This window comes from Chiloscyllium plagiosum, chromosome 32 (genome assembly GCF_004010195.1).
Source record: "Chiloscyllium plagiosum isolate BGI_BamShark_2017 chromosome 32, ASM401019v2, whole genome shotgun sequence".
Lineage (NCBI taxonomy): Eukaryota > Metazoa > Chordata > Chondrichthyes > Orectolobiformes > Hemiscylliidae > Chiloscyllium > Chiloscyllium plagiosum.
In genome coordinates this window covers 44,292,269-44,312,318 of record NC_057741.1, presented here as the reverse complement: position 1 = coordinate 44,312,318, position 20,050 = coordinate 44,292,269, and the positions used below count along the sequence as shown (strand labels likewise).

General features: G+C 44.7%; 1 protein-coding gene across 2 annotated transcripts in view; it reads left to right on the top strand.

The window, feature by feature from the left end:
• Positions 1-20,050, top strand: part of homer2 (homer scaffold protein 2) — a 68,126-nt gene that overhangs the window by 27,277 nt on the left and 20,799 nt on the right. Inside the window, exons 2-4 of one of the 2 annotated variants that reach the window (XM_043674592.1) lie at positions 7,391-7,547; positions 14,599-14,730; positions 17,175-17,267. In XM_043674592.1, the coding sequence (XP_043530527.1) occupies positions 7,391-7,547; positions 14,599-14,730; positions 17,175-17,267 (382 nt within the window). Of the gene's footprint in view, positions 1-7,212; positions 7,548-14,598; positions 14,731-17,174; positions 17,268-20,050 lie in introns of those variants that run through there. The other variant, XM_043674591.1, reaches the window with a different exon arrangement.

The following is a 20,050-nucleotide window of genomic DNA, read 5'->3' as shown; positions in this document are numbered from 1 at the left end:
CCTGAGTTCATCTGCCTTCCCTGTTCGGCCTCTTGCATTGAAATAAATGCAGTTTAATTTATCAGCCCTACCTTATTCTCTGCTTTGTCTCTGCCTGCCTTGACTGTTTGACTCTCTCCTCTTCCCAACTGTACCAGTCTCAAATTGATCTCTTTCCTTAGTATCTCCCTGGGTTCCACACCCCTCCCCTTACTAGTTTAAATCCTCCCGAGCAGCTCTAGCAAATTTCCCTGCCAGTATATTAGTCCCGTTCCAATTCAGGTGCAATCCATCCTCCTTGTACAGGTCACTTCTACCCCAAAAGAGATTCCAATGATCTAGCTCATAGCACCGGGAGTAATCCAGATATTACTGCCCTCGAGGACCTCCTTTTTAAATTCCTACCTAACTTTATTTATTCTCCCTTCAGAATCTCATCATTTTCCCTTCCTATGTCATTAGTTCCAACATGTACAATGACCTCCTGTTGTACCCTCTCCCCCTTGAGAACATTCTGCACCCACTCTGAGACATCCTTGACCCTGGCAGCAGGGAGGCTACACACCATTCTGATTTGTTGCTGCTGGCTGCAGAAATGTCTGTCTGTGCCTCTAACTAGAAAGTCCTTTAACATAATCGATTGCTTAGAACCCGACATACCTCTCATTACATTAGAGCCTGTTTTGATACCAGAAACTTCGCTGTCCGTGCTACATTCCCCTGAAAGTCTATCACCCCCTACATTTTCCAAAACAGCATACTTATAATGTATGGGGATAGCCACAGAAGACTCCTGTTCTACCTGCCTACCTCTCCTACCTTTCTTGGAGTTAATCCATTCTCTTGATTGTATCTGCTGTTTTTCTCCCTTCCTATAACTGCCATCCATCACACCCCCTAGCTCTTGTAAATTCCTCATTGCCTCTAACTGTCACTCCACCAATCCATTCGATCTGATTCGCACATTTATTGCAGATATAATCCTCAGTAACCTGGAAACTCTCTGGAAACTCCCACATCCAACAAAAAGAGCATATCACTCTACTAAAGGCAATTTTGCTCCTACCAATCTACAGACCCAGAAAATAGCACTGTCTTATTACTCTATGAAACACTGCTCCAGGCTAACTTAATACTTTTGACTTCTATGTTTAAAATTTAATCAAGAGACAGATCCCAAAAACATATGCTTCAGAAAGAACCCACTCTACTCACTATTGTAGATTGACAGCAAAGCTATACTTAAAACTATTCACTTACCTGTTTCTGTGCTGTGACCTCTCCCAAACAGGTTCCTCCAAGATCAGTTGTGAATTTTGCTGTTTGTTAAGATTTCCTAGACACGTTCCAATGTCCGATACATGAATCCAAACAGGAAAGGCAGTTATTGCGCAGATTCACTGCTGTGTCAGTTAGCAGTGTGGGTTTCTTTCTCTCTCTCCCTTACTGGAGGGTCAGCATTGATGAACTATCCCCTTCCTGCAGGAGACAGCAGCATCCAATCAATACATGAATCAGACCACAGGGCAGTGACTGGGACAGCTACCTGTCCCGTAAGTCAATGAAAAGGGGCAATTATACCTTTTCACTGTCCAGTTATACTCAGATTACGTTTAGGATCTTGATTCAAACAGATTCATTATTGCTTAAAAATTAGACTTTGTACTGAACTGGGTTTGACCATAAGCTAAACAATCTTTCCTTTCTCCTAGAATTCTTTAGGACATGAATTAGAATAATGGAGTGAGGAAACAGCTTCTCGATTTGAGAGCCCTAATTGGACACAAAATAGAAACCAAGTTCATGACTTACGTTGGGTTTCTGCTTCAAAACATACATGGTTAATGAGGTCTTTACATAATGCATCAGTCAAGGTCAGATGATTACTATAGAATTTGTAAGATTTCTATTCTGTGTGAGTGTCGGGCAGTGAGGGCTGCCAGAGTGGTGCATGTATGAGTTCAGGGATGTGGATTGAAGTGCAGTTCAGTGCAGATTGTGCAAGGTGAAGCAAGTTGAGAGGATAGTTTTATGAGCATCAAGTGAGAGAACAGAATTATTACCTTAATTGCTCTGACGGAATCAATGAATTTCTTTCGTCTCTGCAGCATCTCCTGGCAGCTAAACTCCAGGCATTGACCTTCATCCCTCTCACAACTGAGAGATTCTGGATCCTCAATGTCAAAGCATCAGAGATCAGTTTCCAGTGCACAACATGGGGTCACTGGAGTGCTTTACTTGCAAAAGTTTCCCTCTTGTGCAGACTGTAGCATTCCAACTAAGAGGTTCTAAATGCTTGAAGTGATCTCAGAGACATGGGAATTCTGCCCTCCCCAATGGGTGCGTAGCCATCAGACAAAATGGGCAATGAGTACATACTTGAATGTGGTCCCAGCATTTCATGTACTGACCAGAGACTGTGTGAACAGGAATGTGCTATTACCCCTGTTCCCTTGCTCACCTTAAACCATCTCCCTACTCACTGTTCCCCAGCTCTCTGTTGGCTGTCCTGTTCTTCTCTTTGGAGCAAGTTCCTGGACTGCTTTCCAAAAGGCGTTTGATAAGGAACACCATCAAAGATTGCTACACAAGCTGACAGCACATGGTATAGGGGATAATGTATGAACATGAATCGATGATTGGTTAGCTAACAGGAAGTGGAAAGTCAGGATAAACTCTTAAGTGTTGCTGGGTCAGAATCCTGGAATTTCCTCCTTAACCTATGTCCCCCGGGTGCATAAAAAGTTGCTTTTGGATTGCCAAACTGTAAGCAATGGACTGTCACAAGGATCAGTAACCTGGATGCAGGGACTGAATGGCTGTTTGGTACATTTGTCGATGACCCCCAAAGTTGGAGGAGCTAAGGAATCTGCAAAGGATATAGACAAGTTATGTGAGTGGACAAAAATTTGGCAGATGAAGTATAATGAGGTAAAATATGAACTTATTCACTTGGACAGGAAGAATAAAAAAACAGTAGATTATTTAAATGGAGAGAGATTGCAGAATGCTGCAGTACAGAAGCATCTGGGTATCCTATTTGCTCAAATCACAAAAAAATCAGCATAAAGCAACAGCAAGTAATTAGGAAGACAAGTAGAATGTTATAGTTCATTGAAAGAGGAATGAAATAAAGAAGTAGATAAGTTTTTGTGCAGGAATATAGAATATAGGAGGTACAGATGACACCAAAATTGGAGATGTAGTGGACAGCGAAGAGGGTTACCTCAGATTACAACAGGATCTGGATCAGATGGGCCAATGGGCTGAGGAGTGGCAGATGGAGTTTAATTCAGATAAATGTGAGGTGCTGCATTTTGGAAAAGCAAATCAGGACTTATACATTTAATGGCAAGGTCCTCGGGAGTGTTGCTGAACAAAGAGACATGGAGTACAGACTCATAGCTCCTTGAAAGTAGAGTTGCAGGTAGATAGGATAGTGAAGAAGGTTTTTGGTAGTCTTTCCTTTATTGGTCAGAGCATTGAATACAGGAGTTGGGAGGTCATGTTGCGGCTGTACAGGACATTGGTTAGGCCACTGTTGGAATATTGAGGAATAATTTGGAATAATTCTGGTCTCCTTCCTAACGGAAGGATGTTGTGAAACTTGAAAGGATTCAGAAAAGATTTACAAGGATGTTGCCAGGGTTGGAGGATTTCAGCTATATGGAGAGGCTGAACAGGCTGGGGCTGTTTTCCCTGTTTTCCCTGGCTGAGGGGTGATCTTATAGTGGTTTGTAAAATCATGAGGGGCATGGATAGGATAAATAGACAAGGTCTTTTCCCTGGGGTGGAGGAGTCCAGAACTAGAGGACATAGGTTTAGGATGAGAGGGGAAAGATATAAAAGGGACCTAAGGGGCAACGTTCTCACACAGAGATACATGAATGGAATGAAATGCAAGAGGAAGTGATGGAGTCTGGTACAATTACAGCATTTAAAAGGCATCTGGATGGGTAAATGAATAGGAAGAGTTTCGAGGAATATGGGCCAAGTGCTGGCAAATGGGACTAGATTAGCTGAGGATATCTGGTCAGCATGGACAAGTTGGACCGAAGGATGGAGTTTAATTCAGATAAATGTGAGGTGCTGCATTTTGGAAAAGCAAATCAGGACTTATACATTTAATGGCAAGGTCCTCGGGAGTGTTGCTGAACAAAGAGACATGGAGTACAGACTCATAGCTCCTTGAAAGTAGAGTTGCAGGTAGATAGGATAGTGAAGAAGGTTTTTGGTAGTCTTTCCTTTATTGGTCAGAGCATTGAATACAGGAGTTGGGAGGTCATGTTGCGGCTGTACAGGACATTGGTTAGGCCACTGTTGGAATATTGAGGAATAATTTGGAATAATTCTGGTCTCCTTCCTAACGGAAGGATGTTGTGAAACTTGAAAGGATTCAGAAAAGATTTACAAGGATGTTGCCAGGGTTGGAGGATTTCAGCTATATGGAGAGGCTGAACAGGCTGGGGCTGTTTTCCCTGTTTTCCCTGGCTGAGGGGTGATCTTATAGTGGTTTGTAAAATCATGAGGGGCATGGATAGGATAAATAGACAAGGTCTTTTCCCTGGGGTGGAGGAGTCCAGAACTAGAGGACATAGGTTTAGGATGAGAGGGGAAAGATATAAAAGGGACCTAAGGGGCAACGTTTTCACACAGAGATACATGAATGGAATGAAATGCAAGAGGAAGTGATGGAGTCTGGTACAATTACAGCATTTAAAAGGCATCTGGATGGGTAAATGAATAGGAAGAGTTTCGAGGAATATGGGCCAAGTGCTGGCAAATGGGACTAGATTAGCTGAGGATATCTGGTCAGCATGGACAAGTTGGACCGAAGGGTCTGTTTCTGTGCTGTACATCTCTGTGGCTCTACAAAATTGGTGGGTCCACATCTGGATCAATGTAATACTTTGGGACTCCTTACTTGAAAAAGAATATAATTTGTGTTAGAACAGTTCTGAGGTTATTCATTTGTCTGATTCCTGGGATGAAGGAATTCTCCAGTGAGGAAAGGTTGGGCAGGTTGGGTCTGGACCCATTGAATTTGTGAGAATTTGTGAGATTGTATTGAAACATAATAACCCAAGGGGCCTTAATACTGAGGATACAGACATATGTCCTGTTGTGGGTGAGACTAGAACTAGAACTCAGTTTAAGAATAAGAGATCTCCTTTTTAAGATGCTGATGAGGATTTTTGTTTTCTCTCTGAGGGTTGTTAGTAGAATTTTCCTTCTCAAAAAGTCATGGAGGTTGGGTAAATGAAGGTATTCAAAGCTGAGTTAGCCATATTCTTCCTGGTCAAGGAAGCTGAGAGTCATGGAGGGGTGGATAAGAAGGTGGAGCTGAGACCACAATCATATCAACCGTGATCTTATTAAATGCTGATACAGGCTTCAAGGATTAAATGCCCCCCTCCTGCTCTTACACAATAAAACAAGGAACCACAGTTGCAGTTCTGACAAATGGTCATTGGATCTGAGACATTAACTCTGCTTTCACTCCACAGATGCTGTTGAGCTGCTGAGTTTCTCCAGCAATTTCCATTCCTGTGTTCTTAAGTTTTCTCATTCTCAATTAAACTACTAATATTAGGATTCCCGTTAGTGTTTTTTGAGAGGGAATCTTGGCTCCTCTTCCTGATAGCAGGGGAATATAGAAGTTGGAGATAATGTTCCCACTCTCAGCAGTTACTGCATCCTGTTGCTGATGTTGCTTCTGGATTGGGAGCTGGTGGGAGGAGGAGAGCAGGGAGGAGAGAATCCCTATAGTGTGGAAACAGACCCTTCAGCCCAACAGGTCCACACTGACCCTGTGAAGAGTAACCCACCCAGGCCCATTCCCCTACCTTATGATCTGATATTTACCCCTGACCAATGCACCTAATCTACCCATCCCTGAACACTATGGGCAATTTAGCATGGCCAGTTCACCTAACCAGCTGTTGAGTTGTAATTCAGAACTTGCTCAGTGAAGCTCATTTACAACCACCCATTGGTCCTGAATGGTGCTGTGTTAGTTGGTTGCTGTGTTTCGCTCTCTGCAGACATTTTCAGATGCGATACATCTTGTTTGGTAACTGTAGCAGGCACCCAGGCCAGCTGGCCCATACAGTTGTGCCAGGTTTATTTTTCAATATTCCATCCCGGGATATGAGCGTCTATGACAAGGCCAGCATTTTCAGTCCATCTCTGGAATTGGCCGTTTCCGGGGAAATTAAGAGTCATCCATGTTACTGTGGCTCTGGAGTCACACATGTAGGTCAGACCAGGTAAGGACGGTCGATTTCCTTCGGTAAAGGACATTAGTGAACCAGGTGGATTTTTACAACAAACTATGATAACATAGCTTTTCATTCCAGATTTATGAATTGAATTTAAATTTCCAGCTTCTAAAGGTGGGGAAGTGGGGTGGATTTGAACCTCTGGTAATAGCCCCAAAACATTTGCCAGGGCCTCTGGATTACTCATCCAGTGACGTTACCACAACAGACCATCTCTCCACACAGACAACTCTTTCCAGTCACCTCCAACACTGCCCTTGGCCCCTTGTATCAATATCTCTTCAATTCTGGCTCTGCGTTATCCAATCCAATCCAGTCTTCAATGTGGCCACAATTTAACCTATCCCTGTGTGTGAAACTCTAAGTTCCCACCTGGCAGAGGTGTGGGAGGTAACAGTTGAATCATGGTTACGTACTGTACCTCATTACCCCCTTCTCACTCCTATCTGCCCACTGCTCCCCCTCTCTCCCAACACTCCCTCTCCCCCCACACCCCCATACACCTTTAGCCTTTAATTACAGGGAGGACCGGCTCCCTGCAGTCCTCTGAGGGTGGGCTGGTTATCCATTGGAAACACTGCATCCCCAGTGATGACCATCAGCCACTCTCACTCTCTCTCTCTCTGTTTCCTTCTGTGTTAATATTTAATGCTGTGCAGAATTGAAAATAATCTGACTCATTATCTGAATTATTTACTTATCTGAACAGCAGCTTCACATAAACAGCAGCTGGAAGCAACTAGTGATGTATTTGTGTGAGAGTGATGAGTCACATGGTGTCCGATGGGGGTCTTGTTTGACTCTGTCCAACTGCAGGTCATTTTCAGAGGCCATTGCTGGGTTAATGGTGTCGAGTTGCTGTGGAGCGATGGGTAATGAGAGCACTTATGGGACCAGAACCTGCTCTGAGGTCATGTCTCAGTCACATGGTGCAGACAGTAATAGAGTAGGGTTGCAGCTAAATGCTGAGTCGGAAAAGATTTCGAGTCTGAACCTTGGAGCAAACTGACCAGAGTCTCCAGGGAAAAGACTGATTCTGTAAAGTGTGCTCCATAATCAGCTCCATTCTGCAGCATCTCAACTAACATCAACTCAATGGCTGCTGCTTCTCTCCCTCTCCTTCATTACAGAGAACAACCGATCTTCACCAGCAGAGCACACGTCTTCCAGATTGACCCAGCCACCAAGAAGAACTGGGTCCCGGCAGGAAAACAGGCTCTCGCTGTCTCCTATTTCTACGATGGGACAAGGAACAGTTACCGCATCATTAGTGTGGATGGAACCAAGGTGAGGAACTGGCATTATTGAAGGGTGAGGGTTTGGCACTGCCCATGGACAGGACGTGATGTTGGTTGTTGCTGTTGGGTGCGGGGTGGGGGTCGGGGTCGGGGATCTATTGGATGGGAGCAGCTGGCTAGGTGTGCCTCAAACAGAAGCAGTTTGAAGTGGGTGAGCTTGGAACCTGCTGTCCCAGTGTCAATGACATCAGGCGAGAGTAGCCCCACTAATGTTTTGAATGAAGTAAATTCCTTTTCGATATTCTTTTCACAGAATGTGGACCTCAGTATCTTGGCCATCTTTTCCTGCCCATCCTTGTTGCTGTTGAAAAGGTAGTGCCGCCTTGAACCGCTGCATTCGATTTGGTGTAGCCACACCAACAATACTGTTCAGAAGGACCTAGTGAAGGCACGCCAATATATTTCCAAGTCAGGATGGTGATTGATAGAGAACGGAGCTTGCAGGTGGTGGTGTTCCCATGTTTCTGCTGCTCTTGTCCTTCTGGATGGAAGTGGTTATGGGTTTGGAAGGTGCTGGCTAAGGTGTTTTGGTGAATTTCTGCAGTGCGTCTTGTAGATAGTACACACTGCTGCTACTGAGCATCAGTGGTGAAGGGAGTGGATGTTTGTGGATGTGGTGCCAATCAATCGGGGTTGCTTTGTCCTAGATCTTGCGAGTTGAGCATCTTGAGTGTTGTTGGAGCTGTACCCATCTAGGTAAGTGGAGAGTATTCCATCATACTCTGCCTTGTAGATAGCTCCATTGGTAGGATCTGAAGCCAGGTCCCAAATCTCCCCAACCCAACTGTACCCATTGCCCCCAACCCCTATGATCCGAGCTGAAGCCATGACCCTTGAAACTCCAATCCCAGGCCTTCCAATGTTGTGTTTGTTCACAGGGTTGGGGGTGGTGTCACTGTCAGGCCCAGAAGGTTTTCCTGTTCCAGGTTACCTTGGAGAAGATGCTGGTGAATCAATTTGAACTCTATTTACTGCAATTTCCCTTTCACAGCTTCACGTATTTCCCAGGAATACCTTGTCCTGGTAGTTGCTGATTCCATATCTCCGATCCTGTTCCCAGCTGCTGACCTATTCAGTGAATTGCGGCCCCATTACCCAAAACTTTAGGAATTGGGGTTTGGGATGGGAATTGGGAGGGCAATGGGGTGGCTGTGAGGGTGATGGAGAGGGCGCACGGGTGATGGGGAGGGCATGAGGGTGATGGGGAGGATGCGAGGGTGATGGGGATAGCACGAGTGTGATGGGAAGGGTGATGGGGAGGATGCGAGGGTGATGGGGAGAGCGTGAGGGTGACAGGAAGGGCGCGAGGGTGATAGGGAGGGCGCGAGGGTGATAGGTGTGGTGATGGGGAGGGTGTGAGGGTGATGGGGAGAGCGCGAGGGTGGCGGGAGGGGCGCGAGGGTGATGGGAAGGGTGCGAGGGTGTTGGGGAGGGCGNNNNAGGGTGAGGATAAGGGGGCGAGGGCGATGGTGGGGAGGATGATGGGAAGAGCAATGGGGAGGGGGCGAGTGCGATGTGGAGGGTGTGAGAGTAGGAGAGTAAACCCAGTGGCTGAGATCAAGGAAGCTGCAGGATTTGACAGTAATGGTGATACTCGAATGTATGTGTTCCAGTTTCATTAAAGGTGGCATTTGTGTAAAAACAGCATGATTTGGAAGCTGCTGAATAATAGTTATCACCAGGCTGCGGGTGAGTTTAGATTTAATCTGAACAGAAACTCGGCCAAAACTGGGTGCCTGAAAATAATTTGATTCTTGTTGGGTTACCATGGTTACATCACATTACATGCTAACATCCAAACAGAGGAGTGCAATATATTTAAGCTAAAAATGGCTTTATACTGCGGAATTGCAGTGAATTGTGTTTGATTTAAGTAGGAGGACCACAGACATCCTCTGTGCAGAAATAGATGGGACTGGGATTGTTCTGCTCACTGTAAGGCCTGTTCTCGGTAAGAGGGGAGCTTGGTGATTAACAGCTGCCCTTATGGAGGGGGTGGGGAAGGAGAAGGGAAATGGTTGAATCAGTTTTTGGGTGTGTTTACCAGGCCACTAGGATAAGAAATTATCACTAAATTCTCTTGTTGGCAATCAAATGTTGATTGTCCTCTCCCACGCAAACACCCAAGACTGAAGCTGGGCCTGTGCTACCGTCTGGAACTTCATCATGGGCTAGCAGATTGAGCATGGGACCAGTCACCACAGAGCTTCTCCAAGTGGGTGCAGTCCGTCACAGGTGAAAGTTGACAATTGCTGTGACCTCCTGAACCAATTAATAATTTATGGACTGGTTTTTAATATTTTAATTTAATCTCTTGTCTCCATGCCTGTTTCTATCAGTCTTGAAAAATGAGAGTGTGGGAATTTTCTTGATGGATTTAAGAATTGGTGGAATGGAAATGTCTGTATCAACAAAGCTGGAGTCGAGGAACAAGGTTCAATTCAACACTGACTGTTCAGTGACTCTCAGATTATCCACCACCACAATGTGGCCACCCACCCAGTTTTCAAGACAATGTTTCTCCTCAACCAACACCATTGAAACAGACCATTAGCCACTTACCTCAATTGCTCGGAAGGCATTTGATAGTGCACCACACATTAAGCTACTTAACAAAATGAGAGCCTACAGTATTAGGTTAATATATTAACATGGATAGGGGATTTCCTAAATAATAGAAAACAGAGGGATAAGGATGGTAACCCATCGTGAATAACTAGTGGACACTGGGATCAGTGCTAGGACCACAATTATTTACAATATATATTAATGACTTGGATGAGGAAGATGATCACCCAGTTTGCAAATAGCACAAAATCAGTTGGGAAGGCAAGTGGTCAGAAAGATACAAAGTCAGCAGAAGAATTTAGACAGTGAATTTGCAAAATGTTGGCAGATGGAAAATAATGGGCAATTTGGCAGGAAAAAGAAAGGAGCTGAATATTATTTAAGTGAAGAAAGACTGCAAACACTGGGACAAAGACTGGTATGTAAGTTCAGCAAGTAATAGGCAAGGCAAGTGAAATGTTGGCCTTCAGTTTCAAAGAGAATAGAATATCAAAATAGGGAAGTGACAGAAGTTGTGAACTATTAACCCTTGTTAGCTGAAGTATCTGGGACCATGCAGGTCAACTCTGATTGGTCAGATTCTCTAATGGGAAATGTAATAGGGATCGACAATCTTTGTAACCCTGTGCTCAATTTAAAAGGCACAATGTATGGACAGATTCCCTGTTCTTGGGAATATATGTTTGAATATATGTTACTTACAACATATGAAAATTAATCACACACAAACACAACTGATAATCTGATCTTGATTTCGACAGCTGTTGTGGTGCATATAGGCACCAGTTATATAGGTAATAAATGGAATAAGGTCCTACAAGCAGAATTTAGGGAGTTAGGAGCCAAGTTAAAAAGTAGGACCTCAGAGGTAATAATCTCAGGATTGCTACCAGTGTCACGTGCTAGTCAGAGTAGAAATGAAAGAATGGGCAGGATGAATGAGTGGCTTGAGAGATGGTGCAGGAGGGAGGGGTTCAGATTTTTGGGACATTAGGACCCGTTCTGGGGAAGGTGGGACTATTACAAATTGGATGGTCTGTACCTGGAGCGGACTGGAGCCAGTGTTCTCGGGGTGCTTTTGTAACGCTGTTGGAGAGGGTTGAAACCAATGTGGCAGGTGGATGGGAACCAAATGAGAAGATTAGGGGTCAGTAAACAGGTAGTAACTAAAGACTGTAAGGAACTAGATAATGAAGTCAGCATGACTAACGGGAAGAGTAGGCAGGGAGCAGATGATGAACACAAAGGGACTGGTGGTCCGAGGTGCATTTGTTTCAATGTGAGAAGTATAGTAGGTAAAACAGATGAACTTAGGGCTTGGGTTAGTACCTGGGAGTATGATGATATTGCTATTACTGAGACTTGGTTGAGGGAAGGGCAAGATAGGCAATTAAATATCCCAGTTGAAACTTTATTGCTGGAACAGCACAGCAGGTCAGGCAGCATCCAGGGAACAGGAGATTCGACGTTTCGGGCACAGGCCCTTCCTGAAGAAGGGCCTGTGCCCGAAACGTCGAATCTCCTGTTCCCTGGATGCTGCCTGACCTGCTGTGCTGTTCCAGCAATAAAGTTTCAACTTTGATCTCCAGCATCTGCAGACCTCACTTTCTCCAATTAAATATCCCAGGACATCCATGCTTCAGGCAGAATAGAGAGGGAGGCAAAAGGGGTGGAGGAGTTGCATTACTGGTCAGTTCCTCAAAGAGTTCTACTAAGTTAGTAAGACATGACCTTCCCTGCACAGCTATGCTGAAGGAGGGAACTGTGGAAGACTCAAGCAGTGAGGTAATATGGGCAGAGCTCAGAAACAGGAAGGGTGCGGTAACAATGTTGGGGCTGTACTACAGGCCTCCCAACAGAGAGCGTGAGATACAGGTACAAATATGTAAACTGATTATAGAAAGATGTAGGAACAACAGGGTGGTGGTGATGGGAGATTTTAATTTTCCCAACATTGACTGGGAAGAATTTGTACGAAGCATCCAGGAGGGTTTTCTAGATCAGTATGTAAGTAGTCCGGTTTGGGAAGAGGCCACATTAGACCCCAGTGTTGGGGAATGGGCCCGGCCAGGTGGTTGAAGTTTCAGTGGGGGATTACTTTGGGAATAGTGATCTCAATTCCGTAAGTTTTAGAATACTCATGGACAAAGACGAGAGTGGTCCTAAAGGAAGAGTGCTAAACTGGGGGAAGGCCAACTATAGCAACATTTGGCAGGAGCTGGGGAATGTGGATTGGGAGCAGCTGTTTGAGGGTATATCCGCATTTAATATTCGGGAAGCTTTTAAAGAGCGGTTGATTAGAGTGCAGCACAGATATGTCCCTGTGCAAATGAGGGATAGAAATGGCAAGATTAAGGAACCATAGATGACAGGTGAAATTGTGAGTCTCGCGAGGAGGAAAAGGAAGTGTACATAAGGTCTAGGTGACCAAAAACAGATGAAGCTTTGGAAGAATATTGGGAATGTAGGATCAATTTGAAATGAGGAATTAAGAGGGCTAAAAGTGGTCATGAAATATCTTTAGCAAACAGGGTTAAGGAAAGTCCAAAAGCCTTTTATTCATATATAAGGCGCAAGAGGGTAACTAGAGAAAAGGTTGGCCCACTCAAGGACAAAGGAGGAAGGTTATGTGTGGAGTAAGAAAATGGGTGAGATTCTTAATGAGTACGTTTGCATTGGTATTCACAGAGGAGAGGGACATGACACAAGTTGAGGTGAGGAATAGATGTTTGATTACTCTCTGTCAAGTCGGCATAAGGTGGGAGGAAGTGTTGGGTATTCAAAAAGACATTAAGGTGTACAAGTCTTCGGGTCCGACGGGATCTACCCCAGGTTACTGAGGGAAGTGAGACAGGAAACAGCTGGGGCCTTACCAGATATCCTTGAACACAGGTGAGGTCCCAGAGGACTGGAAAATTGCTAATGGTGTCCCCTTGTTTAAGTAGGGTAGCAAGGATAATCCAGATAATTATAGACCAGTGAGCCTGACGTCAGTGGTTGGGAAGCTACTGGAGAAGATACTGAGGTATAGGATCTATTTACATTTGGAAGAAAATGGGCTTATCAGTGATGGGCAGCATGGTTTTGTGCAGGGAAGGTCATGTCTTACTAACTTAGTAGAACTCTTTGAGGAAGTGACAAAATTGATTGACGAGGGAAGGGCTGTAGATGTCATATATATGAACTTCAGTAAGGCGTTTTATAAGGTTCCCATGGTAGACTGATGGAGAAGGTGAAGTAGCATCGAGTCCAATGTGTGCTAGCTAGATGGTTAGAGAACTGGCTGGATGGTAGAGGAGGCAGAGAGTAGTAGTGGAAGGGAGTTTCTCAAAATGGAGAACTGTGACCAGTGGTGTTCCACAGGGATCCGTGCTGGGACCACTGGTGTTTGTGACATACATAAATAATTTGGAGGAAGGTTTGAGTGGTCTGATTAGCAAGTTTGCAGATGACATTAAGATTGGTGGAGTAGCAGATAGTGAGGGGGACTGTCAGAGAATACATCAGAATCTAGATAGATTGGAGAGTTGGGCGGAGAAATGGCAGATGGAGTTCAATCTGGGCAAATGTGAGGTAATGCATTTTGGAAGATCCAATTCTAGAGTGAACTCTATGGTAAATGCAAAAGTCCTGGGGAAATTGATGTACAGAGAGTTCTGGGTGTTCAGGTCCATTGTTCCCTGAAGGTGGCAATGCAGGCCAATAGAGTGGTCAAGAAGGCATACGGCATGCTTTCCTTCATCAGAAGGAGTATTGTGTAGAGTTTTGGTCCGCAGCAGGCAGTATGATGACCATACTCAGTCAACCAATGTCTGTTAAAACTCAACATACATTATGTTAAACATTAGATGAGATTCTGAAATGGGACAGCATTTACTAAATAATCATGACTACACTCTGGAAACCATGATATGACTATGAGTCAGACTTGCAGCAAGGTGCATTTATGTGTGCTGGAAGCTGCAGTTATACACACATGGGGCTCTGTTCTTTGTAGGCAAAAGGAATTGTCTATATTTAATATTTTTCATTGAAAGTATATGGCAACAATTGACCCTTACTGCTTTCGCCATGGCAACACCTTGCCCAAACTTGCATGGTCTGAGTTTAATCAGCTAAATAAGATTGACATTTAATAGTTTCTGCTGCATTTCCGTTTGAACTGTTGTCCAACCAAGCCCACCGTCTCCTGATATTGCATATATTGATATTCCCTTTTCTTCACTTGGATTCTTGTGCCTAAATCCTGATGGGGGTAGAATGAAAAGTAACTGAGAGGCAGGGAAGGAGATAGTTGAGACTGACACTGGTAACCTGGTGCTGGTCAATTGGAACAAGGTGACAGTAACCTGGAGGCTGGCACTGAGGTAAGAAATTGAATGTGAAGGAATGAGCACAGAAAAACAACTTGCAATCATTTTCTGTTTTGAAGTTTTAGTCTTGATGGGATTTTCTCTGTACCTCTCTGCCAGGTAATTATAAATAGCACTGTCACCCCAAACATGACCTTCACAAAAACCTCACAGAAGTTTGGGCAGTGGGCAGACAGCCGAGCAAACACTGTCTTCGGGCTGGGATTCTCTTCTGAGCAACAATTAACCAAGGTAGGAATCTGACTTCGGTGGAGAGGTGAGAGAGGGTCAGGGGATGGGGTAGAGAGGTGTGAGGGACAGAGAGTGAGGATGGGGTATGGGGGGAGCTGGGGGGGTGCGCAGGAGATAAAGATGCATCAGTAAAGATTAGATGGGGGTGTTGAAGGGTCTGTGGAGAGGGGGAGTGAGGGTTGATTGATGTAAGTGTGAGGGAAGGTATTGGAGGGAGGGGTAAGTATGAGGATGATGACTGTGAGGGTGGTGGCTGTGAGGGTGGTAGAGGCAGACAGTCCCTCAGCATTTAAGAGGTATTTAGATTCACACTTGTGATGTCAAGGCAATGAGCCAAGTGCTAGGAGATGGGATTAAAACAGTCAGGTGGTTGTTGACCAGTGCAAACATGATGGGCTGAAGGGCTTCATTCTGTGCTGTAGATCTCGATGACTGTCTGGCATATATGTGAGTGTGAGAGAGAGAGGGGGAGGAGATGCAAACTGACAAGATATTTGGCAGGTTGCCAGACAGTCATCAAGATCGACAGCACAGAATGAGGCCCTTCGGTCCATCATGTTTGCACTGGTCAACAACAACCACCTGACTGTTTTAATCCCATCTCCTAGCACTTGGCCATTGCCTTGACATCACAAGTGTGAATCTAAATACTTCTTAAATGCTGAGGGACTGTTTGCCTCTACCACCCTCATAGGCAGTGAGTTCCAATTCCCACCAGCCTCTGGGTGAGATGGTTTTTCCTTATATCTCCTGTAAACCTTCTTCCCCTTTCCTTATATCTATGCCCCTGATCATCAATCCCTACACCAAGGGGAAAGATTGCTTGCTGTCGACCCTATCGCTTCCCCTCATCATTTTACGCATCATAATCATATTCTTTCTGTCTCCTGTGCTCTAAGGAAAACAATCCCAAGTCTGACCAATTTCTCTTCATAACTGAAACTCTCCAGACTAGGCAACATCCTGGTAAATCTCCTCTGCACCCTCCCAGTGCTATTACATCCCTCCTGTAACGTGGATTCCAGAACTGCACTCAATACTCTAAGAACAGCTTAATGAGTGTTTTGTCCAGCTCCCACATAATCTCTATGCCTCGACTAATAAAAGCAAATATCCTACATGTTGTCTTAACCATTTTATCCAGCTGTCTCAATAAATGAAGGGACTGGTGGACACGTACACTCTGATTCTCAGTGCTTCCCAGGGTCCTACTATTCATCATGTATTCCCTTTCTTCCTTTGACCTGCCAAAATGCATCACCTCACATTAATCTGGATCGATCAGTCCAACTGACCGGCCTGTCTATACCCTCCTGTAATCTAAGAATATCCGCCTCACTAGTTGCCAGCCCACCAATTGTCATCGGCAAACTTACCGACTGACCCTCCTCCATTCAAGTCTAAATTGTTTATATATACCACAAATAGCAAGGGCCCCAACAGTGATCCCCGTGGGACCCAACTGGACACAGAATTCCAAACACAAAAACATTCCTTGACCATCACCCTCTGCGCCTTGCCACTCAGCCCTATCTGGATCCAATTAGCCAAACTTCCTTGGATCCAATGGGCTCTTACTTTTGCTTTAAGTCTCCCATGTGGGACTTTTCAAAAGCCTTGCTGAAATCAATAATGTGGAGATGCTGGTGTTGGACTGGGGTGGACCAAGTCGGAAGTCACACAACACCAGGTTATAGTTCAACAGGTTTATTTGAAATCACAAGATTTTAGAGCTCTGCAAGCTTGTGTGATTTCGAATAAACCTGATGGACTATAACCTCATGTTGTGTGACTTCTGACTGCATTGAAGTCCAAGTAGACTATGTCAAATGTATTGCCCTCATCGATACACCTGGTTTTCTCTTTGAAAAATTCAAGCAAGTTGGTTAGACATGACCTCCCCTTAACAAAACCGGCTGACTATTCTTGATTAATCGCTGCCTCTCCAAGTGCAGGTTAATTCTTCCCCTCAGAATTGCCTTCAATAGTTTCCTCATCATTGAGTTCAGATTTATTGACCTATAGTTTCCTGGGTTATCCATTCTTCCCTTCTTGAATAACAATACCACACTGGCTGTACCCCAGTTTTGTGGCATGGGAGGAACTGGCCAGGGAGGAACTGAAATTGTGGTCATGGAAGTGCTTTTACTCTTTGTGAGGGCAGAGGGTGTAAAGAATTCAGATTGTTTTAGAATAACAGAAAAGTTTAGGTGGTCAGTAAATGTTTTCAAGACTGCGAATACCCAAGTTACAGAATAAATGGGTTCAATGGGATTTGTAAAGAGAATGATTGCGATTGGGATTGGCTCATTGGTTGTACAGCTGCTGTGATGGAATCTGAAGCTTTTGCTATATTTAATTGTCTGTGACTCCTGCATCATGTATTCCCTTTTAAATATTACAAAGTTCCAAACACTCCATAACTCAAATGAACTGTTTTGCAGTTTGCCGAGAAATTTCAGGAAGTTAAAGAGGCAGCGAAACTGGCAAGAGATCGTTCTCAGGAGAAAACAGAAACATCAAGTAATCATTCTCGTGTAAGTAATTCTGCCCTGGATGGCGAAATTATCACTGGAATTCCCTGGAATAACCCTGGAATTCTCACACTAACAGCACATGGCTGTTCCTACACCACATGGACTGCAGGAAGGCAGTCCAGCTTCCCTTTCACCAGGGTGATTGAGTACCAAGCGTGGGCCCAGCTAAGATGCTTCTATCCCAAATAAGAATGAAAATCTGAGCTCCCGGGATATGTGGTTACTGCTCAGGCTAACAGGGAGTCTAATTATTGGTGTCCATCTGATATAGGTGCTGACACTGTGTGGAGCCATGGAGATTGAATCAGGGAAAGTAGAGAGGTCCCAGACACTGATAGATCTGGGGAGGGGGAGCTGTGTGGGACTTGAGAGTAGTAGCAGTGATACTGAAAGGAACAGTGAGCACAGAAGTCCCAGAAAGAGACAGAGCAAGGGGTGGGGATCTGGTTCAACAAAACCAAAGTGAGACATCACAGGTGAGCAGGTCAGTAATTGGTGGGTGGTTCTCCCTTGTCTCTTAGTCATGGTCATAGAGATATACAGCGTGGAAACAAACCCTTCAGTCCAACCCATCCATGTCGACCAGATATCCTAAATTAATCTAGTCCCATTTGCCATCACTTGGCCCATATCCCTCTAAACCCTTCCTAATCATATATCCATCCAGTTGCCTTTTAAATTTTGTAATTGTACCAGCCTTCACCACTTCCTTTGGCAGTTCATTCCAGGCACTTCTGTAGGCCACCCCTCAGCCTCCGATGCTCTAGGGGAACATAGCCCCTGCCTATTCAGCCCCTGTCTATTCCTGATAAAGGGCTTTTGCCCGAAACGTCAATTTTCCTGTTCCTCAGATGCTACCTGACCTGCTGTGCTTTTCCAGCACCACTCTAATCTAGCCCCTGCCTATTCAACCTTACCCTATAGCTCAAACCCTCCAAACCTGACAATATCCTTCTAAATCTTTTCTGAACTCCTTCAGGTTTCATAACATCCTTCCTATAGCAGGGAGACCAGAATTGAACACAATACCCCAAAAGTAGTCAAACCAATTTCCTGTACAGCCACAAAACTACCCTCCAAACTCAATGCACTCACCAATAAAGGCAAGCTTACCTTCACTTCCCTATCTATCTATGACTTTACTTTCAAGGAGCTATGAATCTGCACTCCAAGGTTCAGCCACACTCCTCAGGGCCTTACCATTAAGTGTATAAGTCCTGCCCTGATTTGCCTTTCCAAAATGCAGCACTTCACATTTATTTAAGTTAAACTCCATCTGCCACTTCTCAGCCCATTGGCCCATTTGGTCAAGATCCCATTGTAATCTGAAGTAATCTTCTTGGCTGTCCAATACCCCTCCAATTTTGATGTCATTTGCAAATTTACTAACCATATCTCCTGTGCTCACATCCAAATCATTATATAAATGACAACAACAGTGGACCCAACACCAACCCTTGTGGCACACCATTGGTCACAGGCCTCTAGTCTGAAAAACAATCCTCCACCACTACCCTCTGTCTTCTACCTTGAGTCAGTTCTGTATCCAAATGGCTAGTTCTTCCTGTATTCCATGTGATCTAACTTTGCTAACCAGTCTACAGGTGTGTTCTGTGGCTATACCCATTTCAAACAGGTATGCTGTTTTGGAAAATGTAGGGGGTGATGGATTCTCAGGGGAACGTAGCACGAACAGCCAAGTTTCTGGTATTGAGAGTGGCTCTAATGCAATGGGGGGTATGTCGGCTTCCAAGCGATCAATTGTATTGGGGGACTCTCCAGTCTGAGGTACAGATAGACGTTTCTGTGGCCAGCCAAGTTTCTGGTATTGAGACTGGCTCTAATGCAATGGGGGGGTATGTCGGCTTCCAAGCGATCAATTGTATTGGGGGACTCTCCAGTCTGAGGTACAGATAGACGTTTCTGTGGCCAGCAGTGAAAAATCAGAACGGTGTGTTGTTTCCCTGGTGTCAGGATCAAGGACGTGTCAGAGAAGGTGCAGAATGTTCTCAAGGTGGGGAGGGGCCAGCAAGAGGTCATTGTCCAGATTGGAACCAACGATATGGGAAGGGAAAAGTTTGAGATTCTGAAAGGTGATCACAGAGAGTTAGGCAGGAATTTATAAAGGAGGTCCTCGAGAGTAGTAATATCTGGATTACTCCCAGTGCTACAAGCTAGCGAGGGCAGGAATAGGAGGATAGAGCAGATGAATGCATGGCTCAGGAGCTGTTGTGTAGGGGGAGGAATTCACATATTTGGATCATTGGAATCTCTTTTGAGGTAGAAGTGACCTGTACAAGAAGGACGGATTGCACCTAAATTAGAAGGAGACTAATATACTGGCAGGGAGATTTGTTAGAGCTGCTCGGGAGGATTTAAACTAGTGAAGTGGGACCCAGGGAGATGGTGAGGAGAGAGATCAATCTGAGACTTGTACAGTTGAGAACAGAAGAGAGTCAAACAGTCAGGGCAGGCAGGGACAAGGTAGGACTAATAAAGATGGTGAGGAGAGAGATCAATCTGAGACTTGTACAGTTGAGAACAGAAGAGAGTCAAACAGTCAGGGCAGGCAGGGACAAGGTAGGACTAATAAATAAAACTGCATTTATTTCAATGCAAGGGGCCTAACAGGGAAGGCAGATGAACTCAGGGCATGGTTAGGAACATGGGACTGGGATATCATAGCAATTATGGAAACATGGCTCAGGGATGGGTAGGACTGGCAGCTTAATGTTTCAGGGCAAATGCTACAGGAAGGATAGAAAGGGAGGCAAGAGAGGAGG